The following is a 17,245-nucleotide window of genomic DNA, read 5'->3' on the forward strand; positions in this document are numbered from 1 at the left end:
AACATCTCTGGAGGACCGTAGGTATGCTAAGCATTATTAGTCAGTGAGGCTCTGGTGTTATGTCAGACAGTGAACACCTGAGTGGCAGGCGAATATGTGTATTAAGGCTCTGTGGGAGTGTAAGTTAGCCGGTTCTTATTTCTCTTTTTAAATCAGGTGGTGAAGGTAAAACCGGGAGAGTGGTGGATATTCGTGGCTGGGATGTGGAGACTGGCCGCAGCGTGGCCAGCGTCACGTGGTCTGACGGCACCACAAACGTTTACAGAGTCGGGCACAAGGGAAAGGTGGATCTGAAATGCATTGTGGAAGCATCTGGCGGCTTTTACTACAAAGAGCATCTCCCAAGACTAGGTACGTGGCATGTTGACTTTGGAATATGGGACTGTCGTAACACTTGGTCATTGTCAAACATGCCTGAGCATCTCTCACTAAAGCCCATCCTGATTTGGCAGAGAAGATTGAACAGCTAGGTGCATAAAGTTTCCATGTAACACATACCATTTAAACAATAAAGGGAGTCGAAAAATGGGTTAGTCGGGTAGCCTGGTTCTCCAGTGATATGAGAGTACTTGTCTGTGGACATTTGGTTTGGATACCAAGTCCCATTGGCAGGAAAGGTACATAGAGGCCAATTATTTGCTTGTGTAAATGTAGGAAACTCTCTGGGGCATGTCCGTTACCTGAGCAGAGAGTTCAGCGTAATGGACACCTTGCTAATCCAAGGCTTCTCGTCCTTCCAAGCTGTAACGAGGCAGCCAGTGCTCCTGTGTTTGGAGAGCCTGAGCTGCATAGTCCTGCTGCACTGGCATGCTGGGGGGGACTGTGGCTTGAGGGAGGTTTTGAGAATCCAGCACCCAAATACCTGCCCTAACTGGGAAGATAGGAATGTAGCCATGGTAACGGTGATGTCTAGTTCAACACCGTGCCTCAGCCTATCTCAGCTTCCAAGGCTCTAGGGAAATGAGTGAAGGAATCAACACAGCTTCAGTTCTGAAGCCTCAAGGTTTCCCCTTAAAGCCCACTGAGGTATATATAATCCAGGCGTTCAGGGCCCAATCCTGCTCCCCTTGATGTCAGTGGAAGGATAGCCACTGGCTTTGCTGGGGGTAGGATCAGGCCCTCACAGGCTGTGGTCCAAGCATCAGGGAATGGAAGGGTTGGGCAGGGAGTACATCTGGGCAGAGAACACGAGTGAGACCCTCCATAAAGCAAGCTCTGCACTTGCCTATGGAGGGAGCCAGTCCTCAACAATGAGCAGGTATCTGCCAAAGAGTAGGTGGGGAGATGGTAATTGGTGGAAGCCAGATGTGGGAGTTTGGTGTCACCCAGGGGGGCGGCTTTTCAAATAGATTCCTTTCCATAAGGGACCAAAATGCCTTGGCAAGAGATGCCCCCTTCTTGACTTCTAGTATTATCCAGTTAGGGCCAAATCCTGCTCACAAAAGTAATCCCATAGACTGCTGTCCCACAGTGTGCATGTCCATGCCTGCTTGAGGAAAGCAAGGAGGATTTTTGGCCTTAATGCTGTCCTATCTCCCATTCATTGGGGTGTTAGAAAGGAGCAACAAATACAGATGCTTTACTTTGTGTATGTGTGGGGTCGTTCTTCTGTTCAGGAAAGCCTGCTGAGCTGCAGAGGAAAGCAAGCACAGAGAGGCACCCCTTCCAGCATGGGGACAAAGTGAAATGCCTGCTGGACATTGACATCTTACGAGAGATGCAAGAGGGGCATGGTGGCTGGAACCCTAAAATGGCTGAGGTACAGTTATCTCCACTCACTGCTGCCCTTAGAGAAATTACTGGTTGCTTAGGCTAAGAAATGACCAGAAACTGCGTGTGTATAACCTATTACCTTCTGTTCTAAATATATAGTATAGCGCAGTTGTATTCTTTAGGTGCCAGAACACTGGAGTGAGATGATTATTTCTAGGTGCATATAAATCTGTATTGCAAGATATTTGCCATACCTAGTCTTGCAGATTTGAAGAGCTTGATCCAAAGCCTGGAAGTCCATGCAAAAACTCCTGTTGATTTTCAGTGAGCATTGGGTCAGGTCCTTGAGGGTTGGGCTCCATTCCCTTCTCAGCTCTGCTGTAATGTGCGTTAATGCTAATGGCAGTTACATGAGGTCCTCCACTGGAAGAATTATCCCTATATGTGGCTAAGATTTCCCTGTCCCTATGTTCCTGTTGGCGCTTAGCTGGTTCTTTAAATCTTTGTTTTGAAGCAGCAACCCATGTGCTGTCATCAGTTGTGTTCTAAAGAAGTTCAGACAGTAGATCCAGTGGTGTAGATGAAAAGTAAATATAAATAAGGTCTGTTAGTGGAATAATTAGAGTAATTCAAGGGACCATTTCTCCATAATGGAAGGAACAAGAAAGCTGCAGAAAATAGCAAATGCTGAGGGAAATGTTGTCATTGCAGGAGAATGGGGCAGTCATTTAATAATAAAAGAAAAAAAAAATTAGATGCCTGATCTTGCAAACCCTTAACTCTTACTAGTAATTCCTTTCTGACTGAGTAGACTCAGTCACTGGGATTAGCTGTGTAAAGGGTTTACAGGACTGGATCACTGGCTCTGCTCCTGGCTGGGGCCCAGCACTCTGCAGCTGCCCGCAGCTCCTAAAAAAAATCTCGCGTCTCGCACCCCCAGAAAGGGCGTCTCGCACCCCCAGGAGGTGCGTGCACCCCAGGTTAAGAACCACTGCACTAAACTGATAAGATCTGCATTTTAATTTAATTTTAAATGAAGCTTCTTAAACATTTTAAAAATCTTGTTTACTTTACATACAACAATAGTTTAGTTATCGAGAGAGTCCTTCTAAAAACATTGAAATGCATTACTGGCACGTGAAGCTTTAAATCAGAGTGAATAAATGAAGTCTCGGCACACCACTTCAGAAAGGTTGCTAGACCATCCCTGACAGGTGTCTGTCTAACCTGCTCTTAAAAAAACTCCGAAGATGGACATTTTAATGCGAAATGCTAAATTAATTGATTAATGGAGAGATCCATCTTTTCCCTGCCCCCACAAATCTATTCACTTGGGATTTAATACGTTGCTGAGGTCACCAAAAATAGGTAGTCATCCTTCAGTAAATTTACCATCAGACCACAGAGAAGATAATGCAGGTCTCTGAGCAATGTCACTGTCCCATCGGACATTTGCTGTGGGGCCATAACACCTTTTGGTGACCTCTACTGCATAAATGAAAAGCACTTGGAGCCCTGACTGCGGGGACACTGCATCCAGGCACCTAAAGATCGGGGAGGGGCGAGAATCCGCATGAAAGAGGCTGCATGCGTACACACTCACAGCGCTAAGATCTGCTCAGTCTGACTCCGTGAGATGCATTCAATGCAAGCCTGGTGAGAACAGATGCAATTCCATTCCAGTTTGAGTCTGAAATAATACTTTGCTTGTTTGCTTAAAAAGAGGACATAAATAAAAGTAGCAACCTTGAAATCAGAAGTCCGGGTGAACAATTTTTCCCCAATGAATACCATCTGATGGCAACTCAATTCATGCCTCTGCATCAGCCAGTGCTACGCAGCTCGACAAGGTCTGTTGTTTAGCAAACAGTATCTTGGCTGGTTCAGCGCCTGCCCGTTGGGGTCCTGGTCCCTGACTAGAGCTCCTGGGTGCTGTGGTAATACAAATCATTATTAATAGTTAGGCTAACCAGTGAGCAGCAGATCCTTGGCTGGTGTAAACTATCCTAACTCATCAATATTTCTTTCTCCTCTTTCCATATTTAAAGTTCATTGGCCAGACTGGGACCGTGCACAGAATCACTGACAGAGGGGATGTCAGAGTCCAGTTCAACAGCGAAACCCGCTGGACTTTCCACCCAGGAGCTCTGACTAAGGTAAGTGCTGATGTGGGAAACTGGGCAGAACAACAGCTGTGCGCAGAATGACAATGACTGTGGCCCCCTAGGATGTGACATAATTAGTCTTGGACAAGTGCCAAAGAAAACGCTGCTAGACTAGAGAGAAAGGGGACAGGCTTAATGTCTTTCCAGCCATCAAAGCTAAGAAAATCCTTGATTTCTAGCTCTATAAGCTCTTGAGAGAGTCTGCGAAGAAGTTGGAGTTCAAAAGGAGGGAAAACTGGTAATCGGAAGGATGTGGTTTTTAATGCCCATCTCCTACAGAAGGATGCTAACATGGATGAGGGAGGCATAGGTAGTGTGGGCTTGGTTTCCCCCTCTTTTACAGTGCGGCTCTTCGAACCACTTGCACAGATTTCTCCAACAAAAAGGTTCTGGGTAAAAGGCAAAAATAACGTAGGGTTTGTATTTACCTAAATAATTTGGACTCTGTCAATAACTAAGCTGAAAAGTTGTTGACAGACAAAATCTCGTAACAACTAGGGCTTGAGCCTGCTCCTATAAGAGCTAATGGGAGCCAAACTTCTTTTGACGTCAGTGGTCGTGATCAGGCCTTTAATGGATTAAAAGTTGGAGGGGAGGTGAAATGGTCTCCCTGTCACATCTAGCGAGCACCTTCTCTTTCTCCTTCAGATTTGTCCTTAAAGCTGATCTGCAAAAACTGGGTGGGGAATTGGGTCTGAGCATGGTGGAGTGTTTTTTGTTTGGTTTTGTTTTCTTTTTTTAAAGGCCTAGAAGGTCTGGTTTTGTTCTTGCTTGTGTCAGCATGAGCATTTCAAGCCTTGTTTGCCCGTGGATGACTCTGGAACTGGACAATTAGTGAAATAATGTGGGAAGAGTGAAAGCTGAGCAAATGCGGGGAGGAAGGGAATTTGTAGTTAGACTATTTCAAGCCCTGGGTGGGGGGTGCAGTTGTTGGTTTGTAGTTAGTTAATATTTAACTCCAGTGCCCAGTTAATGTTTTAGAGAGAGGATGTCTCTCCTCCTGACCCTTTCAGTTTATGGTTTATTGTGAATACACCTTCTCTGAGACACCAGGGAAGACCAGATGTGACATGCCTGATACTTGTCAGGTTAAAAAAATCAAGCAGGAAAGAAATTAGCCCAATTTTTAAGAAATCCTTTGTAGCTCACCTTTAAATCCCACCTCTTCCCATGATCCATCCATTTTCTCATCAGAAATTTCCCTCTGCCTTGGGTTTTTGTGCGTGTCTGTTGTTTGGGGCCAGTGGCTGATGGATTTAATCCTGTTGGATAACTCCCAACTCTTCGAGTGGCCCCATTGACTTCAGTGGGGCTGTTGGTCAAGAAAGGGTCTAGCCAGTGCTCATCAGGGTAATCAGAATCTGCTCATTAGGCTGTCGATTTTGGGACCAGCAGATATTCTTTATCAACATATGTAAAGTGTAGACATATGGGACTATCTGTGTTTATTATTGATTTCTATTAATGAGATCGGAGGCCCTGATTCAGGAAGGTAATTAATCACATGCTGAAATGCTTTCCTGAATCAAGGTCTGAGTGAGCAGTGCAAAAAAAATTCCCTGCTGACGTTAGTTCTCCATTTAAAACTGACTTGCTTCTGCAGCAGTGATGCCGCTTTCTGCGTCGCTTTCTCTGAGGTTCTGTGTTTTACTGGCATAGATGATGTCTGCCAGAAGCGAGTTTGAGTCATGTGCCTGAGAATTCGCACTAATCACATTTTATATTTGCATGCGTGCTTGCGCTAGTGCTGCTCGTCCAATCAGGGAACAAGAGCAACACCATGTGGTTTATTTGACCAGTTGCACCTAATCAGTGACTCTGATATCTGGTATGAAGTGCTTGCCTGTCCCCTGGTTTCTAGGGAAAGTACCCCCTTGTCACCCTTCCTGGGCCATGCCATTGCCTACGCTGCTGTTGTGGCATGCCTGGCCTCTCCTTGTCCACAATTTTTCCCCTGGTGTGAATGAGTCAGGACACAGCAGCTTTACTCATGGGAAAGGGGCAGTAGCCCTCTAAATTGCATCTCTATTCCCAGGGGTGCTGCCTGGGGACAGTTATTTAACTCTGTGTTCACCCCATGCAGCACTCTGCTTGTCAGGAATCTGAGGGCCCTTTGTGGGCCTGAGAAGTGGGGAGGTGGCTGTAAGTGGACAAGTCCCAGTGATCACTGTTAGGGAAGCTACTGGGGGTTTTCTTTTTAATTAAAATGAATCCCCTGCTGGACACACACAGCCCAGGAGAAGCTGATGAGCCTCACCCTCCAAGGGAGGACCTGTATGAACAGTGCAGCCACAATGGGGGGCTCCTGCTTCCTGGCACCTGTCTGAATGCCACGCAGGCATGTTAACCTCTCGCTCATCTTTGGCAATTCCTTCTGGTTGTCTCCTTCAGTTGCTTCTCTCTTCCCCACACGTTTGCTGTGCCTGTGTGTCTTGTCTAGGCTGCTGATCTTTAGCTCTTCCTGGTTTCCGGCAATAACACCTAATCCTTTGCAAGCACCTGTCATCGCCAAAGCACCTGACAAACTGGAACTAACCTTTTCTTTGCTCTTGCTCTCTTGGCTTCACACGCTTTCTTGCTGTGTTCTTCGGTCACTTCTGGCTTCCCTTCCCATCTCTGCCTGAATGCTCTGACAGATACAAGTCGTTTTTTTGTCCAACTCCTCCCATCTTGGGACCCTGCTTTATAAAGTTGAGGTTGCCAGCCTTCCCTAACGTGATCTGGGTCTTGGAACGTGGATGGATTTAAACATAGAATTGGTTATGTGGGTGATGGGCATAGATGGACAAATTGCTCCCTCTCTATAGAGCAGGAGCATCTGGCAAAGGAAGTAAATAGATGATCTCCGACTTCCCATTTCTGGTGGAAATAGCAAACATAGTTAATACCAGTAACAGAGTTAACTAGATCATTGAACTCTGAGTGCTGCATCTGGCATGGAAAGGGGGCAGACCTGGGCAAATCCCTGTGCAATCCCAGCTGATATTCATACGCATAAAATCATGTGAGTGGGTGCAAAAGAAAATTGTGCTGCCCTCAAACCATTTGCCCTGCCTAATCCTGCACATGGCTTTTTTTAAATAACATGACTGATGTTTTTGCAAAGGTTAGTGCTTTATGGAATTGTTTTGTTATGGGTTATGTTTTTTTTTTTTCCTTTCTTTTTTTAATGCCTTGTTTTTTGTTTTTCATCCCCTAAAAGCATATGACTTTCTTTTTCTTTTAGCTCAACACCTTTTGGGTTGATGATGTTGTCCGTGTGATAGATGATATGGAAACAGTGAAGCGATTCCAAGCTGGTCATGGGGAGTGGACAGATGAAATGGCACCTGTGAGTGTGCTCCAGTTCCAAGACAGTCCAGTAACTTGCAATTTCTGATCCGTTAAGAAAAACGTTAGTGGCTGGATATGCTAGCCTCCTTGCTCTTTAGCACCCCCTATTGGTCAGTGCATGGAGACACGTGGGCATGCTAATGGCTTTCAGAAAGAATGTTGCTTAATGTGTCTGGTCCTCAGCAATGCGGCCCCACAGCAGCATGCAGAAAATGAGGGCAAAGGGTGAGTGGGGGAGGGAGAGACACCTGCCAAAGGAGATGGCTACCAGTGAGTTTAAAAATGAAATTCTGCTGAAATTTTAAGCAAACAAATTTAATGTCTCCCTCTATTTCTTCTCTAATTCTCAAGGGTGAGGGACAAACCATTGCAAATGGAAAACTCTCCTCTGCTCAGACTCATGGGGCTAAAGAGCAGAATACAGGGTGCTCCATAAGTAGCAAAATGCACAGCAGAGACTGCCAGCTGTGTCTGACTCTTAGGGTTCTGTAAACCACGCTTTGTTGTTTCACTGGCTTCCTCTCCAGATGTTTGTATTGTATCTTGGAGACCCTCTTCCCCTTGTATGTGAAAAGACATCCGTTTTGTATACAACCAAATAAGAAGCTTGTTGAAAACACTTGTGTATTCTTCAAGTGGGAGTTGTCATCTGTGGTGTCTCATTGAATGCTTCTCTTCACACACTAGGAATGCTGCCTGGGAATCCACCCTTAGAAGCGTTACCTTGGTTTTGAAAAGCAGGAAATATGTTGCTTTCCTTCTTAAAGATAAAAAAATCTCTTCCCATTGCAGACGCTAGGGCACATTGGCAAGGTGATCAAGGTGTTTGGGGATGGAGACTTGAGAGTGTCTGTCGGAGGGCAATCCTGGACCTTTAACCCAGCTTGTCTCACGGCCTACCAGAGAGACGAGGATGCAAACCTCATGACAACGGAGAACACCAAGGAATCCAAAAGTGAGAGAGCAGGGGGGAGATGTGGTCCAGTTCTGGCCAGGGCTGAAAAATAACCACTGTCTCTTCCTAGGGTAACAATAGTATTTCTCTTCAGAACGTGTCAGATGTTAACTGACTAATGGCTACATCAGAGTCCCAAAAATCCATTTTAACCAAATCAGGTGAACACCCATGGCCTCAAAGTTAAGCCACAGGACTAGGATTTAGGACTCCTGGGTTCTTTTCCTGGCTGTTTTGTAGGCTCGCTATTTTGGCAGTGGGTAAATGGCATAACCTCATGTGCCTCAGTTTCCCAGTCCATAGCATGAGTATAAAGATGCTTCCCTACTTTGCAGCGGTTGGGAAGGTTTAATTCATTAATGTTTGTATGTGCCCTCAGATCCTTCCATGCAAGGTGCTGTGGGGGGTACAGAGAATTACTATGCCCAGCCCGCGCTGGCAGCGAAACGGGGGTTTGGTGGTGGTTTCTGTTTTGCAAATCTGTTCATAAAAGTTCTGTAGCCTGGCCATATGTTTGAGAAAGGGGAAGGCTTGATGATTTGTCTTGCAGTATAGATTAACCCTACATCACTTACCCAAGAAAAGTTAGCCTAAAAAAAGACCTTTGAGAAACTGCTGGGGAACAAAGTTTGTGGCTCCATTAAGGAATGTGGTTTAAATCCTGTTGAACTTTGGAGGAAGTTCAGATCTAGAGCCAAACTCTGTCACTTAGCACTTTCTCTGATGGAAAATAACAAGTGGAACTCCCATCAGACATCTGGGAAGTGCAGTGAGTGGAAATCAAACCTGAAACCCCGTGGTCTGGATTTTCCTTTCTCCTGCAGGATATGAGCCTTTTATTGTCCTCCAGCTCCCTCCTTCCCTACAGCTGGGAATTCATTATTGCTTGCCCACATGTAATGACCCTGAAGGAGAGGTCTTCTGCAGGCACTGAACCTGGGATCTGTGGATTTAGAAGTATCAGCCTTTGCTTGAGTTAAAGGACTATGCCTGTCAGCTGGAGGGAGTAAAGTAACAAGTTCATAAAGCTCTTTATATGGACTGGTCACTATAGAGGGACGAAGGTCCATACTGGGTCCATGTGGTTACACGCACAGGTGCTCCAGTGCCACCATGTAACCTGGGCTGTTTCTCATCCCCACACAGGCACTTTGATCTCCATCCTAGAGAAGCTGCTGTGCCAGAAGATGGAGTCGGATCATCCAGGGCGCTTGGTCGTTGAGGCAGCACATGACAATGCTGTTAAAGTCCAGGACCTGGTTCAGAAGTACCCAGACAAGGCAAGTCTCTGAGAAACCCTCCAAGGTCGATGTGTCTTTTGTCGTCAATGTGTAAAGCAAATGGGGGGCGCTGCTAACACCTACTGTAAGGAATTAACAGCTGGTGACTGTTTTTTTTTTGCTTTAACTGATAGTCCTAGAGCTTGCCTCTGTTTCAAGAGGTCCTCTGCTCCCCCTGGCAGGGCTGTGGGACTCCAGCATGCAGAATTTCCCTGTGCCATTCTAGCTTTAGAGAAAGTGTTGTCCAGTGGTTAGAGCAGGGGATTAGACGTCGAGAGCTGAGTTGCTGTGGTATCTTAGACACCTTTTGTGTGCCTAAATTTCCTCCCCTGCCAAACGGGAGATCCCAAAACTCTCTGCTTCTTAGCAGGGGGTGGGAGGCTGAATTCCCTGGTGTGTGTAAGTTGTTCTGAGATCCAATGGAGGGCATTGAGGCATTATCCCAGGAATTAGCCATGTCATAGCAGGGCACTTTTTGCCTGGGTTAGGGATGGGCAGGAAATCCCACTGATCTAGCTTGGGAAGTCTCCCTTACGCACTGAAGTACATGCAGGCTCTATTTATCCTAACAGACCCACCAGCTTGAACACTGCCCTCTCCTTTCCTATATCCACTCTTTAGAATTCACATGGGCAGCCTGACATGCCCGGTTTCTAACGGTAACCAACTCAAAAACCGTGTATTTCAGTGACAGGCCTGCTTTGCTTGAATCTTCCCAGGAGCCAGGCCTCATGGCTGGAGGTGCAGCCCCTGGCTACCTGCTATGTTCTGCTGCATCGGGACTGAATAGGGACGTCTAGTAGGATCAGACAGTGGAGCCAATCCCAGAATAAATTACGTGAACACAGAAACCATTCTACTGAGGGTGCATGGTCTAGTGGTCAGGGCACTGGACTGGGTCTCATCATCCTTGGGTTCTATTCCCACCTCCACCATCACCTTCCTCTGTAACCTTGGGCAAGTCATTTAGCTTCTCAGTACCCCCATCTCTGTAGAATGGGGATGGTGAGATCTGTTGATGAAGGGTGCTATACAAGAGCTAACCCATATTACTACATACCAGTTTGCATTCTCAGTGCACACGTACTAGGCACGTGTGATGATGTGGCCCTCATCCTAATGCATTGCCGATAAAGAAAAGAGTTTGTGTACAGATGCCTCCCCAGTAGAGTTTGGGGTCTGGTTGGTGTGGGTAGCCACCTATTCAAACACTGGCAGATTGCCCAAGATCCTAGCTATCGCCTTAAAAGCTGCAGGTTTGTGCGTGAGTAAATGCATCTGTCACAAGCCAGAGAACTAGAGAGCAGAATGCCTTCGCACGGTGTCCTTGGAAGCAGCTGGGAAAGGAACATAAATCCGGTGGAGGCCATGACCGTGTGGCAAGCGGGAGCAGATTGATGGGATGTTAGCAAACACCAGGATCCGTTCTGAGAGGACTATAATGAAGCTGAGACCTAAGGTCTGACTTAATGGTTTGCTGCCAGATAATTGTTCTAGTTCATTACATGCAAAGTTAGTAGATGTGGGGAGGGAAGGAATATAGCCAGGCACCGGTGTAAAAGAAATAGCCAGGCACTGGTGCCTGGGTCTAATCTGAAATGGGAAAGTGCCAAGTGTCAGGAATAGTCCCGCTGCATCCTGACCTCAGAGAGGAATTTGTTCTTTCTACTAGACAGTTATAAATAGCCAGAGGCAGGCAGATCCAAGGGCTCGCTCAGCAGGGTGAGATGAATTGCCTGCCAAGGGGCTACCAATGGGGCAGATACCAATGTTACGCCCTTTACGTAAGGGGGATGCGTTGGCATCCAATGTGTCATTACCAGTATCACGGTCCTGTCTAAGCCCAAGAAGGAAACCTGCACAAACTGCTGCTTTGCATAGGGTCAGCTGCAGAAAAACTCCATGTTACTTGCCAAGCCATGAAGTCTTTGCCAGATCCCTTGCTCTTTCCCCTTAGCCATTCATTGATTTCATTTGCGTCCCTGCCCTCCTGTCTTGGCCTTCTACAGGATCTTTGGTCTTCAACTCCTTGATCCTTAAATCTCACAGCAGCAGCTCAGCAATGCGATTAGCCTGCCCAGTATGTAAGTCTGAGTGACTGAGAATACTTGGTGCTTATATCATGTTCGCCTCCTTCAAAGCCCAGTGCGAACATCAGCTGATCTCCTGCCCCCATGCCAGGCAGGGAGGTATTGCTGGCTACTGTAGCTTTTGGCAGAGAAGTTAAGAATCACCCCTGGTCCCTGTGGGATTTGGCTCGAGATGTGGGATTAGACACCTAGGAGTTCCTGACATAGCATCCAGGTCTGTGCTCGCACCACTCCCTTTTTGGCAGGAAGTTAATATGTTAGTTGGGGTAGGAACTGCCTTTTATTTTAGCTTGGTACAACACCCGGAGCTGTGCAGTGCCGTTTAAAGTGGTGTTGGGAGGCATAGATTTGCTGCATACAGTAAAGTTTAGTGTGCCACCCCTCTTCTAAATCCTAGAACAGAGGTTCTCAATGGGGGGGGGGGCATCAGACTTTTGGGGGACACAGCAAGGGTTCTGATTCATAATTCAAGGATAGAAGGGATCATTGTGATTCTCTAGTCTGATCTCCTGTATCACACAAGCCATAGAACTTCCTAAAATAATTCCTGGAGCAGAACTTTTAGAAAAACACCCATCTCGATTTAAAAACGGTCAGTGATAGAGAATCCACAGAACCCATGGGAAATTGTCCCAATGGTTAATTACCCTAACTGTCAAAATTTTTTCTTTATTTTCAGTCTAAATTTGTCTCGATGCAACTTCCAGCCCTTGGTGCGTGTTAGACCTTTCTCTGCTAGATCGAAGAGCCCATTATTAAGTATTTGTTACCCATGTAGATACTTATAGACTGTAATCCAATCACCCCCTTAATCTTCTCTTTGTTAAAATAAATAGATTGAGCTCTTTGACTGTCATTATAAGGCCTGTTTTCTAATCCTTTAATCATTCTTGTGGCTCTTCTCTGAACTCTCTCCAATTTTTCAATATCCGACTTGAATTGTGGGCACCAGAACTGGTGCCAGGATTCCAGTAGCAGTTGCACCAGTGCCAACTACCGAGGTGAAATAACCGCTCTGCTTCTACTTGGGATTCTCTCATTTATGCATCCCAGGATCCCATTTGCTCTTTTGACTTTAGCATCACATTGGGAGCTCGTGTTCCACTCCTTATCCACCATGACCCCCAAATCTTTTTCAGAGTCCCTGCTCCCCAGGGTAGAGTCCCTCATCCTGTAAGTATGTCCCACATTCTTTGTTCGTAGATGAATTCGTTTACATTTAGCCAGATTAAAATGTGTATTGTTTGCTTGCTCCCAGTGTAACCATTCCAGATCACTCTGGAGCAGCAACCTACCTTCTTCGTTATTGACCACACTCCCAATTTTTGTCGTCTGAAAACTTTCAATGATGATTTTATGTTTTCTTCTTGGTCATTGATAAAAATGTTAAATAGCGTAGAGCCAAGAACCGTACCCTGTGGGACCCCATTGGAAACGCACCCACTTGATGACAATTTCCTGGTTACAATTACATTTGAGACCTATCAGTTAGCCAGGTTTTAATCCATTTAATGTGGGCCATGTTCATTTTATATTGTTCTAATTTTTTAATCAAAATGTCATGCAGTACCAAGTCAAATGCCTTACAGAAGTCCAAGTATATTATGTCAACACTATTAACTTTATCAACCAAACTCAGGCTCTCATCAAAAAAATATCAAGTTTGTTTGACAGGGTCAGTTTTCCATAAATCCATGTTGATTTGCTTTAATTACATTATCCTTATTTAATTCATATTAATTAAGTCCCATATCAGCCCAGAATCAATGTCAAGCTGTCAGGCCTATAATTACCCAGGTCATCCCGTGTACCCGTTTTAAAAATTGGCACATTAGCTTTCTTCCAGTCTTCTGGAACTTACCCAGTGCTCTAAAACGTCTTGAAAATCAACATTAATGATCCAGTGAGCTCCTCAGGCAGCTCTTTTAAAACTCTTGAATGCAAGTTATCTGGACCTGCTGATTTAAACATGTCTAACTTTAGTAGCTTCTGTTTAACATCCTCCAGATATACTAGTGGAATGGAAAGAGTGTCATCATATGATGAGACTATATCATCTGTTTTTTTCCCCCCCACAGATACAGAACACAGATCTTTATTGAACACTTCTGTCTTTTGTGCATTATTATTGATGATTCTACCATTTCCATTTAGTAATGATTCAATACCATTGTCAGGATACTTTTTGTTCCTAATATATTTAAAAAAATAAAAAGTCTTCCCCTTGTGTCCCTTTGCTTCCTTTATCAGTTTTCTGCAATTCCTAATTTCTGATGTATATTCATTACTATCAACTTCCCCTTTCTTCCATTTGTGTTATATTATTATTATATATGATAGTTCAGTCATTATAAAAGAAGTGCTAGGTCCAAGCACCAGGTCGCAGTGCCACTCGCATATATTTGGCCCTGCCGTCTTAGACAGCTGCCTAGCTTGCCTATAGTTAAGCAGCCCAAGGGGTGCTTAAAAATGGTCAGGCTATGGGCCAGGTGCCTCCCCGCACCCCTTCAGCTCCATGGCCTATGCCCAGCACAATGGGGCCCAGATCCTGCTTGGAGCTTCTGAGTGCTGTGGAATACAAGTAATCATTTCTCTTTCCCATCAAGTTATACAAAGTCTCGGAGCAGGGACAGTGCCTGAGTGCACATTGAGACCTTTCCTAAACAATTATGTGCCTGGATCCTTCCATTATTGCAGGTTGATATAAAGAATCAGGGCAGAACCGCACTACAAGTAGCTGCCCACCTGGGCCGGGTGGAGATTGTGAAGATTTTACTGCAGGCTAATGCCAACATCGACCTGAAGGATGAAGAGGGGGACGCCGCTCTCCATTATGCAGCTTTCGGGTAGGAACTGTTTCTCCCTGCGTACAAGTGTAACCTCACTGATGCTCTGTGCCAAGGGCCAGATGGTGCAAATCAGCAGAGCTAGATTTGAACCAGCCCCGCAGAGAGGGGAAAGGCCTCCAACCATGGAGCTGCACTGATATACGCTAGCTGAGGATGTGGCCCTCAAACTCCAGGGGTTGGTTTTCACGCAGCCCCAGTCTCCACGGGAAGGTGAATTCTCGATGGGACGAACCCCTTGGGAGCAAAGGGGGTTACCGGGGTTTGGGTATGTGCAAGGAAGAGAAGGTGACTGAATTTTGAGTCCCTGTTTTGAATGGCTGTGTATAATCTAGAGAGACAGGAGGCTGAATTCTGTTCTCTATTACCCTGGTGTAAATCCAGAGGAACTCCATCAAAGTCAACAGGGGTTACTCCAGATTTACATTATGCCAACAGAGAGCAAAACCTGGTGCTTCAGTTAGGGTTTATTTTTATGTGATGAGAAAAGGATGCAGGAATCAAGATACTCATGATGTTGCATGTCTAATAGTTGTAAACGGAGAGAGAATCTACATCTTTTTGATCATGGCAGCCAACCTTTTTTTTTTTTTTTTTTTTAAACCAGAAATCAAGCTGAGGTTGTCCGTGTGCTTGTCAGTCACGGAGCCAATGCAGACCTGTTGAACAATGCCAAGTGCACAGCCTTGTATGTCGCAGTCAACAAAGGATTCACGGAGATCGTGCGGATCCTTTGTGAACACAACTGTGATGTCAACCTCCCGGTAGGTTATTTTCACACCTCGTATCACTGAAGATATTTTTGCTGCTTAACTGTTTGTTTGGGATGAAAATCGATCCTGAAAGCTTGGCAGTGTCCTCTGGTGCTGAGCTGGCTTCTGCCTAGAACTCAGCCACCCTGATATTCTAGTTCTGGGTCAACACACAGACCCACACACACACACACTCACTCTCTCCTCCCCCCCGCCCCCCCACCCATGCCCCTTTAACTAGTGGTGCAAGTAGAATTCATTTCTTAACAGTACACTACACCAGCTAAAGGGCGGGGGGGGGAGGAGGGAAACATGTGACCTCCTCCCGGGGCCCTGCGCTCCCCCCCCTCCCCTCCCCATGATCAATCCTTGGGGGCAGGGGGGCTCTGTCCTCCTCCCGCTGTGCCGGAGACTTCTGAGCTGCAGGGCTCTCCCAGGAACTGCAGTGGCGAAAGGAGCAGAACATGCAGCTCCTCCAGCGCAGATGTACCTCCCCCAGCCCCTGCATGCAGTAGCGTCTTCCGAGTCCTGTCCGGGTTCTGTACAGCAGCCCCGTCAGAGGACAGGGCTGGGGGTGGGTGGGGCTGGGGAGGTACAGCCATGCTGGAGGAGCTGCTGGTGTGGGGTTCTGCTCCTTTTGCTGCTGTTCCCAGGAGAGCCCTGAACCGCGGAGCCCTCCTGGGAACCGCAGCAGCAAAAGAAGCAGAACGTGGGGCTGCCGGGCGGCCCCACACCAACAGTTCTTCCGGCACGGCTGTACCAGTACCGCCCCCAGCCCTGTCCTTCGGTGGGGCTGCCTACAGACCCCAGACAGGAGACGCAGCTGCATGGAAGGGCTGGGGGCAGTACAGCTGCGCTGGAGGAGGGCAGCCCCATGTTCTGCTCCTCCTGTGTTTTTCCGGTGTGGCATGCCGGCTATAAATATCTTACTGGTACGGCGGATCGGACCAGACCAACGTACTTGCATCGCTGCCTTTAACCCAGTCCAGTAGCACCTTCTGCTATTCCAGCAAGGGGTGACCCGGTAACTGCATTATATTCAAAGGCTCCACCGATGCCTCTTCCTCTTCCCGGTATCAGGGGCTGGTGAGATTTTATTTTTCAATCTGGTATAAAGGAACTTGGGAGAGCAGCAGTGAAGTCACTGGGCCTGTCCCATTTCTAGGGCTACTGGAATGGTTTGTAACTAGCCTTTAGAGACCGATGAAGTAGTTTTTCTTCTGGGGGGGTGTGAAATTAGGAGATTGGTAGCCCAGGAAACCAAAGGCCTCTGTCTGTCCCCCATGGTCTAGGCTCTGGCTACACAAGCGTGCCCATCTCCCCCGTCAGTCTGCCTCAGCCTTGACTCATAAGGAGTCCTCCGAGGAGTGAAGGGAGAGACCCCCCCCACTCTCCAGCAGGCCCATTCAGACCTTGGCTTTCCTGCTGAGGCTATCATCAAGGTTGCCAGCCTACAGGCTGGCCAGTGCCAGGGGTGGCTCTTTCGGTAATGTGGATGCCCAGCAAATTCATTTCATGTAGGCCATCGAACCACCATCAGGTTGTGGTGATTCATGGTTGTTTGGCCTGCGCTGGATTCAAACTAGAGGCCCTGTATGCTTGTCTCAGCCAGCCCCTCGGGGATGGTTTGTTGGAGGGAGTCTCTCTGACGTCACCTGTGCTCTGCTGTGGCTCCCTGCAGGATTCGTTTGATGACACCCCCCTGCACTATGCCATCACTGCCGATTTGAAAAGCATCATCGAGATCCTCACCGAGGTACCGAACATCGATTTCACAGTCCAGAATCGCCAAGGCTTCAACCTGCTGCACCATGCTGCACTGAAGGGCAACAAGCTGTAAGTGAAAGGGGGAGCTCTTGGCATGTCACTCTGTTGATCAGGCTGTGGGTGTGCATCGCTGGGAAACCCACAGGGGATGGGAGGCCCCCTGGGTTGGGCTGAGGAGATACTATGTAATCCTGACAGGGAGTGGAGCCTGGGTCTGAGCTGTGAATTCCCTGCTCTGTTGGCGATGAATCGGACACAGTGACCGCGGTTGGTGAAAGGGGTAAGGGAGAGCAGCAGCCTCTCTACGAGGCAGAGGAAAGGGGATGAAAAGCCTTTTTTGAGGA

General features: G+C 46.9%; 1 protein-coding gene across 11 annotated transcripts in view; it reads left to right on the forward strand.

Annotated features, from left to right (window-relative positions):
- Positions 1-17,245, forward strand: part of MIB2 (MIB E3 ubiquitin protein ligase 2) — a 107,999-nt gene that overhangs the window by 74,195 nt on the left and 16,559 nt on the right. For 10 of the 11 annotated variants that reach the window (XM_054009384.1, XM_054009386.1, XM_054009383.1 and 7 more), the window contains 9 exons: positions 157-351; positions 1,617-1,759; positions 3,762-3,869; positions 7,105-7,209; positions 8,004-8,166; positions 9,313-9,446; positions 14,234-14,382; positions 14,990-15,146; positions 16,816-16,970. In XM_054009384.1, coding sequence (XP_053865359.1) covers positions 157-351; positions 1,617-1,759; positions 3,762-3,869; positions 7,105-7,209; positions 8,004-8,166; positions 9,313-9,446; positions 14,234-14,382; positions 14,990-15,146; positions 16,816-16,970 — 1,309 coding nt within the window. The remainder of the gene's footprint in view (positions 1-156; positions 352-1,616; positions 1,760-3,761; positions 3,870-7,104; positions 7,210-8,003; positions 8,167-9,312; positions 9,447-14,233; positions 14,383-14,989; positions 15,147-16,815; positions 16,971-17,245) is intronic. The other variant, XM_054009392.1, reaches the window with a different exon arrangement.

Source organism: Malaclemys terrapin, chromosome 19, assembly GCF_027887155.1.
Source record: "Malaclemys terrapin pileata isolate rMalTer1 chromosome 19, rMalTer1.hap1, whole genome shotgun sequence".
NCBI classification, from domain to species: domain Eukaryota; kingdom Metazoa; phylum Chordata; order Testudines; family Emydidae; genus Malaclemys; species Malaclemys terrapin.